The sequence below is a fragment of the Amphiura filiformis genome, chromosome 6 (assembly GCF_039555335.1).
Source record: "Amphiura filiformis chromosome 6, Afil_fr2py, whole genome shotgun sequence".
NCBI lineage: Eukaryota > Metazoa > Echinodermata > Ophiuroidea > Amphilepidida > Amphiuridae > Amphiura > Amphiura filiformis.
Window position 1 is genome coordinate 32,431,227 of NC_092633.1, and position 18,619 is coordinate 32,449,845.

Here is an 18,619-nt window from a genome sequence, read left to right on the forward strand (position 1 = left end):
AAGTAGCCTCGGGGCCCGTACTTGGTATAATGATGGCCCATGACCCCTAGAAATTTCCTGGGGTAGCCTCGACCCCAGAGGTCAAAGGTCATGGGCTACAAGGGGCAATATGTGTAAAATTTGAAGCATCTCTAGCTCAAGAACTGTAGCGCCTCTGGGTTCATACTTAGTATAATGATGGCCTATGACCCCTAGAAATAAATTATGGTGGCCACGACCCCAGAGGTCAAAGGTCACAGGCTACAGGGAGCAATATGTGTAAACTTTTAAAACAGCTATTGCTCAAGAACTATAGCGCCCTCAGGGTTCATACTTGGTACAACGATGGTCCATGACCCTTAGATATTTTCTGCAGTAACATCGACCCCAGAGGTCAAAGGTCATGGGCTACAGGGGGCAATATGTGTAAAATTTCAAATAACTCTAGCTCTGGAACTACAGCGCCCCCAGCGTTCATACTTAGTACAATGATGACCCATGACCCTTAGATATTTTCTGCAGTAACATCGACCCCAGAGGTCAAAAGTCATGGGCTACAGGGAGCAATATGTGTAAAATTTCAAACATCTCCAGCTCAAGAACTACAGCGCCCTCAGGGTTCATACTTGGTACAATGATGGCCCATAACCCTAGATGTATTCTGTGGTAGCCGCAACCCCAGAGGGTAAAGTTCAAAGGCTTTAAACTGCAAATTAGGTACTAACTATTAACACAGTGTAGCTTAATAGGCCGCATTTTGTTAGCTACCTGTATTTGCAATGATAACGGCCTGAATCGTACGTCAAGGAAACTGATCACTTGACAAAAACTCCCTTAAAAGGGAATGTGTAGGCATTTTGATTTTGGTTCCTTGATAGGTTGTCATGATGGGACAAGGAGTGTGGTTGGTTAAGGGGTGGGGTATAAGAGAAAGTGTGGTCAAGTCTGGTGGTGTTTAAGAGAGAGTGAGGGTCTGATGGGGTATAAGAGAGAGTGAAGGCTTAGTAGTGTATTAGAGAGAGTGTGGGCCAGTCTGGTGGTGTTTTAGAGAGATTGATGGTCTAATGGGGTATAAGAGAGAGTGAAGGCTTGGCAGGGTATAAGAGAGAGTGTGGGCCAGTCTGGTGGTGTTTTAGAGAGAGTGAGTATAGTGGAGTATAAGAGAGAGTGAAGGCTTGGTGGGGTATTAGAGAGAGTATGGGTCAGCCTGGTGGTGTTTTAGAGTGAGTGAGTTTCTGGTGGAGTATACATGTAAGAGAGAGTGAGGGTCTGGTGGGGTATCAGAGAGAGCGGTGGTCCAGTCTGGGGGTGTTTTAGAGAGAGTGAGGGTCTGGTGGGGTATAAATGAGAGTGAGGGCTTGGTAGGGTATTAGAGAGAGTGTGGGCCAGTCTAGTGTTATGAGCATTACATGTATATCAAATGAAAGTTTAAAACAAGGGGTTTCACATGGTGCTCACCAAGTTTTCGTTTGTGAATAGGGGAAGGGGGTTAGGTGTGGTCATCACGGGCATAGATATTCGTGTTTGGTCAAACACAACTGTGGTTTCTAGTTTGGCTTTGTATTTCTTTGTTTTTTAATTTTCAACCCTCCCCTGTGAAATTTAATATACACTGGTGGTGTCAAGTGAGGTTTTTGATATGAAACCAGATACTCAAGATGTATCATGGCTGGGTAAACTATACTGTGTCTGGTCTTAAGTTGAGAGTAACACCATGTTGGATTTCACAGTGGCAGATTCGAGCAGTGGCGTAGATTTCTTTTTGACATTGGGGGGGTGGGGCTGGAAAAAATTTCTTGAAATAGCTTTTTGTTGACATAAGTTTATTGTACAAATGCGCGCAAACATTTTTGACATAATGAAGCTAAAGTGGTGAAGTGTGATGCAAAAGTGGAATAAATTTGCACGAAGCACGAAAAAATTGGCACTTTTTAGGCTAAAATGACCAAATACTGGGATTAATTTGGTTAGAAACTCTCATACAGGCATCAACATTGGGTGTCTGGGTGATTCCCTATCAAAATATTGGGGGGATTTATCCCCCATCCCCCGGATCTACACCTATGGATTGCACCGATTAGAATCTGCCATTGCAAAATCCAACATGGGATTACTCTCAACTGGCCCATACAATCATCCCCCCCCCAATGTTGACACCTGTACGTGGGTTTCTCTGACCAAATTAACCTCATATTTGGCCATTTTAGCCGAAAAAGTGCTAATTTTTGTGTGCATTAATTCCACTCTCATACCATATTTCACCAGTTCAGCTTCAATATGGCAAAATCTTTTTGTCGCCAAAAAGGTGATGGATTCACTATGCTTCAAGAATTTTTTTCCAACCACACCCTCCATGTCAAAAACAAACCTATGCCACTGAACTTGAGACAAGACTTGATCCACAGACCAGTAGCCAAGGCATTTGGGCTCACCTTATTTTTTTGACCATTTGCCAAATACATTTAAGTCCACTTTGTTGTGTGCGAGTTGTTAAATTGGTCAGCCACTAGCTATTATCATACCCAGGCAGGCCCACAGAATGAAGCAATTAAGAATTTCACCTCGCTATTTCTCTTTCTTTTTATTTTCCTTGCTTTCTTTTCATAATTCGAGGGGGCAGAGCCAAAAGGCCCTAAATGCATTTTTGGCCAAAATGAGATTTTGGTACCAAAATAATCCTTAAAACATTGAGCATGCACCTTATGATTGTACACCATAAACAAGTTCTAGCCACAGAAACTGTTATCAGCGGAAATGTAAAGCCATAAGTGCAACACTATGCATGAAATGTGTGAGAGGCAAGAAGACCTGAGTACAAAAACATACTGTTGTTTTTGTACTTGGGGCCTTTTGGCTCTGACCCTTCGATTTACTTTTTTTTATTTACTCCTCAAAAATGATGATACAACTGCCTCACTTGCTTGGCGCCAAATTTGTAGCTTTGGCCCAAGAATTATGTATAGCTATGAGCTGTCTATAGATACCATGCATATTTGCATTAGCTATTGTGAGTGTTTTCTTGATTAGTGTCCTCCAGATTTTCTCCTGGATTGATCAGCTCTATGCAGTAGCTTAAATGTTTTCCTCGTAGTCTGCTGTAGCTGTTGTCAAATTTCACAAAATCTGAAAAGAAAAAAAAAAAAAAAAGATTTTGTAAGATATATTGTGGTGTGAATGGAGAATAATTGTACTAAATTAACTTGGTTCCATGAAAAGGAACTTAATTTGCATGTGTGTGATAGCCCAAGTTTGTATTTTGGTGTAACTGGAGGATAATTATACTAAAATTAACTTTGTTCCATGAAAATGAAATTAATGTGCATACCCCAAGTTCATATTGTGTTATAAATGGAGAATAATCGTACTAAATTAACTTTGTTCCACGAAAAGGAAATTAATGTGCATGTGTAGCCCCAAGTTTGTACACATGCACAAACAATATGTGACCCAATCTGATCCATTCAGGAAATTTCGAAAAGTCGGAATATTCGAAAATTGAATTACTAGTCTAAAGCTCAATACATACAATTACTGATGTTGAATCCCCAGATCACTTGAATACTTGGTTGCAATATGATGAACCTTTTATTTGTCCATTTTCGTATGTTTTTTATTGGGGGGTTTTTCTCCTCCCTTTTTGGCTATTATCTCAGTTTCATTATTGCCGACTTTAGCCTGATTGGACCAGATCTGGTCACATATAAGGCAAAAAAGTATGTCTCTGAAGAAAATGGGAAAAGCATGCAGTAGGGAAAAAGCATGCAGTAGGGAAAAAGCATGCAGTAGGGAAAAGCATGCAGTAGGGAAAAAGCATGCAGTAGGGAAAAGCATGCAGTAGGGAAAAGCATGCAGTAGGGAAAAAGCATGCAGTGGGGAAAAAGCATGCAGTAGGGAAAAGCATGCAGTAGGGAAAAAGCATGCAGTAGGGAAAAGCATGCAGTAGGGAAAAAGCATGCACTAAGGAAAAAGCATGCAGTAGGGAAAAGCATGCAGTAGGGAAAAAGCATGCAGTAGGGAAAAGGCATGCAGTAAGGAAAAGGCATGCAGTAGGGAAAAAGTATGCAGAAGAATTTCTTGAAGTTGTAGTGTAGGGTATATTTTGAATATATCGCACATAGCCTAGAAACAGCCCAATTGAAAAGTGGGGTTTCTTTCACTTTATCTTGTTATTTCGGATTAAAATCGACAGAAACCTATCCTACCAGTTATTACTAGTAATATTATTTCAGCATTTTGAGTAAAGAATAACAAAATTAAAATTTGATGGAAATCTATGGCATTAAGAACACCTACATGTTCCTGGTTGCTCCAAAGTAATGTGCCCATCCTCCGGGACCATCTGACAATTATATCGCTGTTTCTCCAAAATCTCATCTATACTTCCATCATCATTTTGCTTCCAAACTGAGAACCCTAGATCATAATGTTTAGTGCGAAACTCATATCTGCAAAGCAAAAAAATTGATAAAACAATGCTTGAACTTATGGGAATAAAGAAACCTTTCCCTTTATAAGTTGAAATTATCATCTGATGTACGCCTAAATAAGTTAATATATATGTCATGCATGCACTCCCACACACACTCACTTCTACAGGCGTTCGCCTCCAATTGTGGACAAAGTTTAGGACTATGCAAATGCGGACATCTGAAACCGCATTCAATCAACAAACCAAGGACGTTTTTCACCATTTTTTGTGTATATGTGTATGAGATGCAATTTTACCTAGCAACTGCGGACGGTATATAATAAGGCAGGGTCACGTGACACAAAAGTTCGGACGCTCTGACAGGCTGTATATCAATCTTCTGTCACAGTTCCATAACAGGGATTAAAGAGTGAAGTGAAAGCAGCAGGCGGAGTTGGGTGTATGAGGCTATTATTGTCCAAGTGTCCAATATTCCAATATAGTTTGTTTATTTCTTTATCATGTAGGCCTACTTGTACACGAAATTAGGGTCAGGGTTAGGATTAGGGTTATGAGTAGCATTAGGGTTAGGGTTTGGGTTCGGGAGGGAAATCATTTACATGAAGTATCAGCTTAGAATTTGTTTTCGTTTTTTTTTTTTTTTTTTTTTTTAAGTTATTAAGCATATATAAAGATCTTATAAAACGATTTTGAACCAATTTTTTTTCTTGAGAAAAAGGCAGTTTTGTGATTTTTCTTCCATAGATGACAATGTTAAAACTATTTTTGCTGTTATCCGTTTGTCAAAATGGAAACTCGGATGGCTTTCAAAATACAATACCACGTGCCACGGATATGATGATTGATATAAAAAGTTTGAAATTTACCATCAAAATCCGTAATAGTTTTCATTTTATACCAAGAGAGATTTTCCAATTCAGAACAAAATATTTGAGCCTCATTTTACTTAAAAATGTCATTTTTAAGTTGTTGAAATTCAAAACGGAAACAAATTTCGCTCCTTCAGGTTGCAAGAGATACGATGTGCATAGAAATGATCAAAGAGTGTGCTTTTATAGCACTTTGGAGAAAATCATTTTTCCAAATTAATGCAGATATCCCGTTTTGGCGCTTGTGTAGGGCCTATACATTTTAAAACATTGAATATGGATAAACTAATGATTGATTATCAATAATCGATAATTGATTATCGATAATCGATAATCAATAATCAATTATCGATTACCCTCACCCCCCCCAGGAGATCATCCTTAGCAATTCCTAGTTTTGTCGGTTGCGGAGGCCGATACATTTTTCAACAATGAATATGGATAAATTAGTGATTGAGTATCGATAAATGATAATTGGTTATCGATAATCAATAATCAATTATCGATTATCAATTCCCCTCACCCCCCCCATGCCCAGAAGGAGATCATCCTTAGCGATTCCTAGTTTTGTCGGTTGCGGAGGCCTATACATTTTTCAACAATGAATATGGATAAATTAATGATTGATTATCGATAAATGATAATTGATTATCGATAATCGATAATCAATAATCAATTATCGATTATCAATTCCCCTCACCCCCCCATGCCCAGAAGGAGATCATCCTTAGCGATTCCTAGTTTTGTCGGTTGCGGAGGCCTATACATTTTTTAACAATGAATATGGATAAACTAATGATTGATTATGGATAATTAATCATCGATAATCGATAATCGATAGTCAATAATCAATTATCGACTATCGATTCCGCCTCACCCACCCACGCCCCCCCCTCCTACCCAGAAGCAAATCATTCTTAGCGATTCCTTGATCATCATTTGCGTGTTTGGGTTTAACTGAACGCTTATAACTGATTGATCATTGATTATCGATTATCGACTATCTGTAATTATATATTCTCCCCCACCGCACCAACTCTAGCACTACTTTACAATGGCATCTACTAGCGTGGTGGGAAAAGCTTCTGATTATGAAGTTGGGGGGGGGGGCAGACCGTGGGCTATTCCAGAAATTAACGGCACCTACCCTAAAGAAGACATGGGATTCCCAATAAGTTTGCGCTTTCCCATGTCTTCTTTAGGGGTAAAAAGCCGTCCTCAGCAATTGCTACCACCAACATGCGAGGGGGGTATACCCCCCCCCCCCAAACCCACACACACACATTTGAACATGAGAGTCCGTGATCATTATTTTTAGAATCCAATTAAATATTCATAGCTGATTGATCATTGATTATCGGTTATCGACTATCGATTAACACCATCTCAAACGCTGCTTACCAGCGTGCTAAGGTAAGACTGTGATGAAATCCGTAGGCATGATACTCTATGCACTACTGCTGGCTATGATCTGACCTCATTGTTTACGAGGTCAGATCTTAAAAAATATTAAGATTTTCCCATGTCTTCTTTACGGGGGTGAGCCAAAAATATCTGGATGCGCCCATTTAATGCACGATAGAGGTCGTATCTCGCAAATGCATTATACATGCAATTGTGGTCGTTTGCAGACCTCCAAAACCGAGGACATCAGTCCCCTTTGCAGAGTGGTCCAGTTTAAATGTAAAATATCATGTGCATGTCCTTGTTTGTCGGTAAACACACCTCCACACAAAACCCACAGGCACCCCTACACACCCTAACATATACCGATGGGGGTATGTTCAACCACTTTTTGTTCTTTTCAGCAGTTAGGCTAAACACCCCCCCCACACACACACACACACACACACCCACACCCCCACACACTTTTCAAGACATATTGATGCCCCCACACACTTTTCAGGATGTTGCTGGTGCATATACCTTAGTATGGTTCCTGGGTTGCATACATGATACTGTAACTTGAGTGAGCTGCCTCTAGATATGTCATGGGTAATACAGTGTTTACTACTTAGTTCCTTTGTTGTCATATAGTAACTTGATGGGACTTTGGTACCATGGCCCTCTCCTATCTGTGGGTGATAAAGTAAACATGTATTGATTGATTGATTGATTGATTGATTGATTGATTGATTGATTGATTGATTGATTGATTGATTGATTGATTGATTGATTGATAATATGCCTTACACATCCATATGCATAGCAAGTACTACTGTTTGCAAAGACCTTTTGCACTGGCCAACCAATCATGAAATTCCACACCCACGCAGATTTTAAAGCAATCCAAATACTAATATTGATTATTATATCAGCCTTCTGAGTAATACAATAAATCTGCATATTGCATATGTCTACAAAGTACCTGGATGACTAAACTCAACCCAGAAAGTATCGAAATGATTATAGATGGTCAGATATATCGGAAACTGGAATATATAGCAAAAACTTATTTAATGTATATAAAGCGCAGCTTTCTCCTGTGCATTTTGATACCTCTTTTGTTGCTCTACAATATCATTTGGTCGAGTTATGGGCGCTTGAGTGGCTTCAAGTCGGATTTTGAAAGTTGCACTTAGCCCCTATTCAAGCCAAATGCATTGTACGTACTGTACACACGCAGCCATTGTACTGTACACACGCATAAACAGTATGAGGCGGAGGTGCTTGGCAGTTTAATATTCAGGCAGAAGGAACCACACCCGATATTAACTGATATGAAAGTGAACATTACAACAACAGTTTCAAGAGACATTTGTAAAAACCATTAAATCACATGAGTTTAAAACTGAAAATGACAATGTGTGTATAATGATATCTGAGTGTTTTGGTATTGTTGTAAGTGCAACTTTCAAATCTGGACCTCACTACATTAAACTGACCGGTGTTTTATTGTTTTCTGGGCTATCGATAAATGAGGTGTCAAAATGCGCAGAAATAAATTCTGCTTCCAACGCATTTTACAGATTTGTAATACAATAGTCCATTTTTGAATAATGGACATTATTTAAGGGGGGTTAATTACTTTTTTTTGAGATGTTTATCTGACCATCTATAATCGTTTTGATACTTTCTGGGTTGAGTTTACCATATTTACAAAAAATATTGCATCAGCAGTACTTGATAGAAACATATTGCACTTATCTGCAACTTGTACAATATTCTTGTATCACACTCAAAGCCACTCAATATTATTAACATATCCTGGTGCTCTATATTTTATTCATCTCCAAAGAATATCAAATTTATCAAAATAGAGATTCTTGACAAAATGATTGATATACATATGTAAATGACGGATGAACTTAGACAGTCCCGTGTTACAAACATGTGACAAGTAATTGCTTGCATTTATAACTTTGTATTTTTGGCATTTTAATATCATCTATGAACATTATGTGGTGTGATCAAGCAAAATCAGTCTAAAGTCGGGCATATTCTATTTTCAGTTTTTTTGCACAATTGTATAATTTTGCAGAAAACCCCATTGAAATTGAACATTTAGTTCCAAAGATATATTGAAGTGTTTCCAAAACAATTGCAACAAAAGAAATCATTGTCTTTGTTTGGCTATATCTGAAAATTAACTTCTTTTTTTTTAAATTTGTTTATTGTCTCATTTCAGGGTTTTGTTTGTTTGTCTGATTTTGTTTTTCTTTTGTGGTAAGTATTGCTTCAAAGCTAAAGACCTTTTGTTTACAATGGTTCTTTTTCATTTAACAATTAGGCTATTTCTTTTATTCAAAAAAACTTCCTCTTTCGTGAGAAACAAACAAATTAATTACTCTTGTACTGAGAATGAGTAAGGCCACGTGAAAAAAATGTGTTATGCTTCTTTTTCTTTGAACAAGGCATTTTAATTTTAACTGTGTATTTTGTTCATTATAAAACTAAGGTGATTTACTCACGCTTAAAAAAAAAATGTTTAGCTTCATTTTTCTTTGAATACATGCATAAATAATGTTGATTTCAACTGTTAGGTTTGTTCATTATGAAAAGAAGGTGATTTACTCACATTTAAAAAAATAACAACATGTTTAGCTTTTTTTTCTATGAACAAGTGCATTAGGTATGTTGATTTTAACTGTGAATTTTGTTCTTTATGAAACGAAGGTGATTAAATCACATTTTAGTGACATTTCACCCTGGGGTTTCACCACTACACTAATGGTTTCATCCAGGGATAATGCAAGCTCAAAATGTTAAAGGGTCCAATTGACTTTTATGCACATTTTAAGCCCTACAAAACACAAATTTAAGGGACTAATGACAATTTTAAGGGGTCCAAAGTTCTGAACTTTGAAAATGGTCAAATACTCCATAAGTTTTTTGTGTCATAATTGGTTCCTTTTTGTATCAGCAATGACAAAATTTTATTATGAGCAACTCGGCAAGGGATTTATATAATTTAAGCTTCTGTGCATCGTAAAATTTAAAGGGTCCATGCAGTTTTGATCGGACTAATTGGTTAATTTCAACTTGTAATTTAAGTGGTCCAAACCATCCAAAACAAAAAAATAAAGGGGTCCCAGGACGTGTAGATGCGCAAGAATGTGACCTGGCTTCACAAGACTGATAAATTCATCATCACATATATCTGCTATTACTGATCATGTGGCCTCTAGAAATCACTCCCATCAATTGGGAGGACTCTAAAGTCATTGATAGTGATGCTGATAAGACTACCTTTCCTTTCCTTTCCTTTCTAGTACTTCCTATAGCAGCTCATTTGAGCTAAACTGGAAGTCCTCTGGAACTTAGAGGAGGTGATTATACAGAGATCAGAACCGGGGATGGTCCCCCTTCTCTTTTCGAAAAGCTCTGACACTTAACGTGCACAGGATTTGGCTCTTCCTGTACACAGGACCAACAGCTTTACGTGACTTTCCGAACCACAAGACACCGTTCATACACTACATATATCTGCATGTGCTACGTAGTGTATGGGGGCGAGAAGGAATTCTACAATTATATTCTATACTGCTTTGAAGCAGAGACTGCTTCACACTTTCAGAGAAAATATCTCTGATACACTACCTCACAGCCGGCTGAAAGAAGCCTTTTGGATCCGCAGCCATCCACATGCAGGAAAGGACATGACACTTTGAACAAGGATGAGGGAGCCTACTACACATTCAACAACTTAACCAACTCATCACACCCTCTAAAGTGCTTCCTGATGTGATGAGTCAATAGTCTGGTGAAACATTACTTAAACATGAGTAAATCACCTTTGTTTTTAGTTGGAATTGTTCATAATGAAAAAAATTCACAACATGTATCCAGCCTTTTTGAAAAGGAAGGAGGCCTTTTTTACAATGCAAAAATGGCCATTTTATTAGTGTAACTGAAACTTGAAGAGGAGAAGGCTATTATAAAATGATTAACACCAAACCTGCTTTAAAATGCTTATTTGGCTATTCCAATTAAAATCCACACTACCCCCATAGATTTTGGAAATATCTTCCACAGGGGGAGTATGAATTTCAAATGTAATTGGCCAGGGTTGATCATTTTGAAAATCCCCCTGTATTAATAGGTTTGCACATATCATCCAGTGAGTATTTCAAATGGATGTTACCCAATTGTCTATTCTAATTGAAACACATACTCCCACTGTGGAAGACTTTAGCTAAATCTTCCACAGGGGTAGTATGGATTTTAAATGGAATAGCCAATTGGACAGAAGAAAATCTATTGCCAATCCAATATGATAATAACTTCTGAAACATTTTTTACAAAAAAGTTATGTCTGAAATAAAAGAAAAAAAGCAGGATCCCAAAAGAAGTGGGTGAGGATGCTAAACATGGTTTTCTTTTAGTTGGCCTAGTTTGGTTTGCTACATCCCTGGCTCTCATGTCAAATGGGTTATTCTATTTAAAATTCACCCTCCCCCTGTGGAAGATTTTGGAAATATTTTCTACAGGAGTGTGGATTTTAAATGGAATGAGCATATTAACCAACTCTATTTGAAACCCACACTCCCTCTGTGGACGAATCAGGTTGAATCTTTTTTAGAGGGTGTATGAATTTCAAATAGAGATGCCTAATGTGTTCATTCTGTTTAAAATTCATACTCCCCCTGTGGAAGATTTTTCAAAAATCTTCCACAGGGGTAGTGTGGATTTTAAATGGAATAGTGCAATACAATACTTACAATATGCAGACATTTAGGATCACCATCAGGGCCAGTTTGAGTTCCTCCCCAGTGTACAGGTAGCTGATCAGCATCAATATACTGTAAAATTTCTTCTTTCCAATTACCTGCAAGTTTGAATCACAAAATATATCAGCCCAAAACATTACACTACAAAATGAGCGTACTTTATCATTATCACAATAGGCATGATAATAGGCATTGGGCTCTTCCATTTAAACTCCACACTACCCCTGTGGAAGATTTAGCTAAAGTCTTCCACAGAGGGAGTATGAGTTTCAAATAGAATAGACAACTGGGTAGCTTCCATTTGAAATACTCACTCCAGTTGTGGAAGATAAAGCTAAAACCATAATAGAGGGGAGTATGAGTTTCAAAATGATTAACCCTGACCAATTACATTTGAAAAACATACTCCCCCTATGGAACATATTTCCAAAATCTTCTACAGGTGTAGTGTGGATTTCAACTGGAACAGCCCATTTCATACACCATCACAAAATTTTAACAATCTAGTCGCCAAAAGGCCCGGCACCCCAATATTACAAATTTTCCGGAGCCTCTGGAGAGTGAACACTGATCTGATCTAAAAAAGTGGTGGCACCAGGAATCTCCTTTTTATGGGGGAGTGATTGGGCAAAGTCATTTTCGGGGGCAAATCAACCAATTCTGGGCAAAATCGCTGCAAAAATTGGAAAAATTGGAGTGATTGGGCAAAGTCATTTTCAGGGGGGCAAATCAACCAATTCTGGGCAAAATCGCTGCAAAAATTGGAAAAATTCGTAATTTTGAGTTTTTACTGGAGGAACTGGGGGAAAGAGTTCTGACTGGGGGTATTTGCCCGTCCATGCCCTCCCTCCCATGGTGCCTACTGCTGTCCACAAACATTAATGTGATAACTTTTTTTAAACAAACAAGCACAGGTCTAATATATAATAAGTCTGACTTACCACTTAATACTTTAAGTTTTTGCCTTACTTCTTCCTTGAGTATGAACTTAGCCAAGGGGTATATATGATGAAATATTCCAGGTACGTTAACCAATAAACATGTCTTCATTGTTTCAGGGTAATTTTGTTCGAAATCTGCTGAAGCCTTCAATTTAAAAGAAGCACACAAACAGGTTAATTATAAAATAATTACGAACAAAGAAATCACAAATTGGTTGAATTTTGTTTGTTTGTTTTTATGTTTTTAAATGGTGTGGGTATTCACTGTTGCACATACATGCACTCCATGCCACCCTTACCCCACACATGCGGCAACATACCAACCCATATCTCTCTGTAACCCCTCTCCATCCATACCCCCAATCACACATCCACCATGAGGGTACGGTGGCTCAGTGGTTACGGCCTTGGACTCATAATCTAAGAGCTTGCTTGATGTGCATGGGTTCGAGTCCCCGTCCCACCACCGTGTTGCGCCCTTGGACAAGGCGCTTTGCCTCGCTTGCCTCACCCCACCCAGGTGCAATGGGAAGCTGTTAGGGGTTGTCACAGTTGTTGTGCTGATGAACCCTGCACCAATATTGCAGGCTACAAACATATTCTAATGACGGCGGAATAAATGTGAAGCGCTTTGAGGCTGTTTATGGCATAAAGCGCTATATAAATATCTACATTTATTTTTTTATGACCATCACCACCCCCTACACACCTCCACACACATATGCACCCCAACCCACCCACATATGCAAACAGGCTTTTCATACGCCATCCCAAACAATCTACACCTGCATGTATTACTACTATACTCTAGTCCACACCATCTCACCCAACACCACCATTACTCACAGAAAAAAGCATACCTACGCCGCTGCAGAAAGTTGTTGGTAAACTTGCATGCTGATTGTAAGTATTTTGTATTCATGTACCGTATTCATTCCAATAAGCGCCCATACCCCAATAAGCGCCCACCCAGGGTATTTTCAATTTGCTAAAGGGTACCATTAATGTTGAAGTGACTGATAGACGTTGATACAGTGAAATAGCTTGAGGATATTGAAGTCCTGTGTAAACTTGCAATACATTTACTGCATCAGAAAAGCTACTAGAACGGGACCCTATTATAACATAGGTAGGCCTAAATACGTCTCTAATAAAAGGCTCTTACGAAAAAATTAGGTAAACCAGGTTAAAAATAAGTGCCCACCCAAAATGACATTGTAAAGTTCCCCTGGGCGCTTATTGGAATGAATGCGGTATATGCATTTAATCACAATTTAAATCACTAAAGGGTACTTACTGATTTTTGATATTCGAGTCCCGGTCGCCACAAAAAGTGTGGTCCCATACCCTCTAAGTCTGCTATCATGGTAATTTGTTCAACTCGTCGACCAAGCTAGGCATTAAAGAGAAATACGATATACTAAGTATATATATTATATAAAATATTATATTATATTATTATGTTTTTCATACCACTAGATAATACTTTGCTATAATAAAGAAAAGTTATCAATAACCAGCATGATCAGTTATATATATGATCAATACCAAAAGGCAATGCTCCTATCAGCCAGGTGCATCGGCAGATATAGCTATATAATGTCATCAATGTCAACATTATTATTATATAAGCAGTAGGTATAGTTATTTATCAATGTCATCATCAGCTGTAGATAACACCTCAATGCTGTCATCAATAGTAGGCTTAAATAGCTATGTCATCAATGCCAACATCAGCAGTAGATGTCATCAATACTGACATCAGCAGTATAGATAGCTATGTCATCAATACCAACATCGGCAGTAGATGTCATCAATACTGACATCAGCAGTATAGATAGCTATGTCATCATTACCAACATCGGCAGTAGATGTCATCAATACTGACATCAGCAGTAGATAGCTATGTCATCAATGCCAACATCGGCAGTAGATATAGCTATGTCATCAATGCCAACATCAGCAGTAGATAGCTATGTCATCAATGTTAATATCAACAATAGATAGCTATGTCATCAATGCCAACATCACCAGTAGATAGCTATGTCATCAATGCCAACATCAGCAGTAGATAGCTGTGCCATCAATATCAATATCAGCAGTAGATATCTATGTCATCAATGTCAATATCAGCAGTAGATAGCTATGTCATCAATGCCAACATCAGCATTAGCTAGCTGTCATTAATGCCAACATCAGCAGTGGATAGCTATTTCATTAATGCCAACATCAGTAGTAGATAGCTATGTCGTCAATGCAAATATCAGGGATATGTCATCAATGCCGACATCGGCAGTAGATAGCTATGTCATCAATGCCAACATCACCAGTAGATAGCTATGTCATTAATACCAACATCAGCAGTAGATGTAGCTATGTCATCGATACCAACATCAGCAGTAGATAACTATGTCATCAATGCCAACATTAGCAGTATATACCGATGTCATCAATGTCAACATCAGCAGTAGATAGCTGTCATTAATGCCAACATCAGCAGTGGATAGCTATTTCATTAATGCCAACATCAGTAGTAGATAGCTATGTCATCAATGCCAGCATCAGCAGTAGATAGCTATGTAATCAACGCCCACATCAGCAGTAGATAGCTATGTCATCAATACCAACATCAGCAGTATATAGCGATGTCATCAATGCCAACATCATCAGTAGATAGCTATGTCATCAATGCCAACATCATCAGTAGATAGCTATATAATCAACACCAACATCAGCAGTAGATATCTATGTCATCAATGCCAACATCACCAGTAGATAGCTATGTCATGAATACCAACATCAGCAGTAGATGTAGCTATGTCATCAATACCAACATCAGCAGTATATACCTATGTCATCAATGTCAACATCAGCAGTATATAGCTGTCATCAACCCCAACATCAACAGTAGATAGCTATGTCATCAATACCAACATCAGCAGTAGATAGCTATGTCATCAATACCAACATCAGTATAGTAGATAGCTATGTCATCAATGCCAACATCAGCAGTAGATAGCTATGTCGTCAATGCAAATATCAGCAGTTGATAGCTATGTCATCAATGCCAACATCAGCAGTAGATAGATATGTCATCAATACCAACATCAGCAGTAGCTAGCTATCAGCAGTAGATAGATATGTCACCAATTCCAACATCAGCAGTAGATAGATATGTCATCAATGCCAACATCATCAATAGATAGCTATATCATCAACATCAGCAGTAGATAGCTATGTCATCAATACCAACATCGGCAGTAGATAGCTATGTCATCAATACCAACATCAGCAGTAGATAGATATGTCACCAATGCCAACATCAGCAGTAGATAGCTATGTCATCAATGCCAACATCATCAGTAGATAGCTATATCATCAACATCAGCAGTAGATAGCTATGTCATCAACATCAGCAGTAGATAGCTATGTCATCAATGTCAGCATCAGCAGTAGATAGCTATGTCATCAACACCAACATCAGCAGTAGATAGCTATGTCATCAATACCAACATCAGCAGTAGATAGCTACGGTATGTCATCAATACCAACATCAGCAGTATATAGCTATGGCATCAATGCCAACATCAGCAGTAGATAGCTATGTCATCAATACCAGCATCAGCAGTATAGCTATGTCATCAATGCCAACATCGGCAGTAGATAGCTATGTTATCAATGCCAATATCAGCACTAGATAGCTATGTCATCAACGCCAACATCACTCAGTAGATAGCTATGTCACCAATGCCAACATCACCAGTATAGTCATTTCATCAGTATAGTAGATAGTTATGTTACCAATTATAACATCAGCAGTTAGACATCAACTTCTTACTGCAAACTGAAGCAAATTAATGTAGACTATCTATACAATCATGACAACCAAACATGTTCAATGTCGTAGTATTTTGTGTTTACTTGTATGCATCGTGTTATAATCTATTTCCTATATTATGTCATAATGTAAAACTCGAATAGGTTATAACGGACGGCTTAAACATGTTAAATGCTAATTTCATTTGCTTCAAATGATATATGATTTAATGTATTGTTACACATTTTTACTGACCCTTTAAACTCTTTGAATGGTACAAACCTTTAAGAAAAACATTTCTATGGCCTTTATTAAAACTCAACTTGTTCCTTGTTAAACATGTGTACTTTGATCAGCTCGTAATCGGCGGAAATTATTAGACTTTTACCACTACTCCTAAAAAGTAGATCCACGATATAGGTTGATCTGCCTGGTCTATATTTTTCTTATTAAAGAACGTAGACAAAATATATGACTTCAATTTATAATTTGTAGTCCTTCTGGTGAGATGTCACAAGACAATTCTCGAAACAAAATATATTGATATTAATCCGCGATGTTATAAGGCCCGCCGATTACGAGTTGATGAACTGTTAGTACGTAGTAATGTTCTAGCCATTGCCGAATAAAATAATACCTCGAATGAGCAATTTAGATAGAGCTACTAGAGTAACAGTTGACGGACGAAGGAGTGGCTCAAAACAGATTGCAAGAAGAATGAGAGAAGCGGCTAAATGAATCCGAAACTTACTATAATTATAAGTATGAAGTTAGGAATTAAATCAAAATTCTGGACTTACTATTTTTAACAAAGCTACGTTGCGTGTGATACCATCACACTTCATCAGGCAACTGACCCGCTAAAAATAGTAAGTCCAGTATTTTGATTTAATTCCTAACTTCATATAGGCCTAATACAACTGGATGACTGAAAACATTCATCACTAAGTATGTTTTGAAATGTGTGAAACCTAAATATGGAAAATGTTAACTTGAGAGGACAAATATATTGGTACCAAAAGCGCGTGTAGCGCGCATAAATTTGGTATGTTCTTGTTCTTTTGGTATTTTCTTGTTAAAAACTTGTTTGACCCCTTCTATAAGAAGCAAAAACTTTTTGACCCCCTTTTTGGAGACCTAAACCTTTTGCGCCCCCCCCAGTATTTATGAACACTCCCTTAAATGTTTCCTTTCTTCCTGGAATGCTGCTGAAGTTAGTATGCATGCGGTGTAGAATAATATTCATGTAGGCCTATTCCCCGGTTTTTGGGTGGGTGCGGCGTGCCGCACCCACCCTGTATTCTCTGACTATTGACCTACTTTTTCACATGCCGCAGTGTTGAGAAAATATTCGTGCCGGTTATATCCCAAACACCCACAGAGGTGATAGTTTACGGCGAGTTTTGTAATTATTACTTGATTTTGATATGTAAGTAATACGATAAAGTCGTCATAGGCAGTAATGTGTTTGTATTAAAAGAAATAACAAAAATAATTATTTAAGTAATAGAAATACTATTTGGAAATTGCAGCAAGATTTGCAGATGTTTTTATTTGAACAGTACCAGTTCACCAGTTTTGCTAGTTTTCCTTATCTTTGGGCTAAATTAATAGCATCGTGAAGGTCATATATATCATTTTATACTGACAGCTTCAGCATGTAGGCCTATACTCTGGTTGCTCTACCAAAAAGGAATTACTATCAAACCCACAAATTTATCCAATTACCCCCTGCTGATGCCCAATTATAGAGCTATCAAAATGGTGTAAAAATATCCCATAATACCATTATTACATAACAATTTTCTATCTTTTGGCTTGTCTACTGTGGTTTATCATTGGGGTGCCCTAGTCTAGCCTTGAGTGAATTTGGCTGAAGGGGATAATTACATTTGAACTAGTAATTGGTCCTGGATAAACATCCCTTTTCATAGAGCAAGAGGACTATACTTAAATACAGCTTGTATGTGCATTGTGTTCAGTGTGTACATAGGCTATTTACTTTTCAAATCTAGTGACAAATAGTGCTTGTATAAGGTATTATAGACAAATTATTGCATGTGCACCAGTAGAAATATGAATGAATATTTTATTCCCTGGATTATTTTTGTTGGGAGAAAATAATGATATAGTTTGACGCTTTGAAATACAGTTATGTTAATCATAATAAAGTTACAAAGTTCAAAAATAATATCGAAATATTGTAAAATCAAACATTTCCCCTCATAAGTTGCAATACAACATATTGAGGAAATTGATATGACAGATTTTTAAACTTTGATATGGAAAGATACCCCAGCCCTGTTGTCTCACCAGAGAAGATGAGCAGAATGCTTTCTATCTGATGATAAAAAAAAACTCTAGGTATGATTACGAAAATGTTTTAAATAACTATTATCTACAAAAGTTTTATA

The 18,619-nt window shown here is 37.7% G+C and overlaps 1 protein-coding gene across 5 annotated transcripts in view; it reads right to left on the minus strand.

Annotated features, from left to right (window-relative positions):
* Positions 1-18,619, minus strand: part of LOC140155288 (SEC14-like protein 4) — a 35,403-nt gene continuing 16,784 nt past the window's right edge. For all 5 annotated transcript variants that reach the window (XM_072178064.1, XM_072178063.1, XM_072178062.1 and 2 more), the window contains exons 8-13: positions 13,686-13,781; positions 12,389-12,533; positions 11,439-11,545; positions 7,204-7,352; positions 4,273-4,424; positions 1-3,102 (exon numbers count right to left, since the gene is read on the minus strand). In XM_072178064.1, coding sequence (XP_072034165.1) covers positions 2,978-3,102; positions 4,273-4,424; positions 7,204-7,352; positions 11,439-11,545; positions 12,389-12,533; positions 13,686-13,781 — 774 coding nt within the window. In that variant the 3' untranslated portion in view covers positions 1-2,977. The remainder of the gene's footprint in view (positions 3,103-4,272; positions 4,425-7,203; positions 7,353-11,438; positions 11,546-12,388; positions 12,534-13,685; positions 13,782-18,619) is intronic.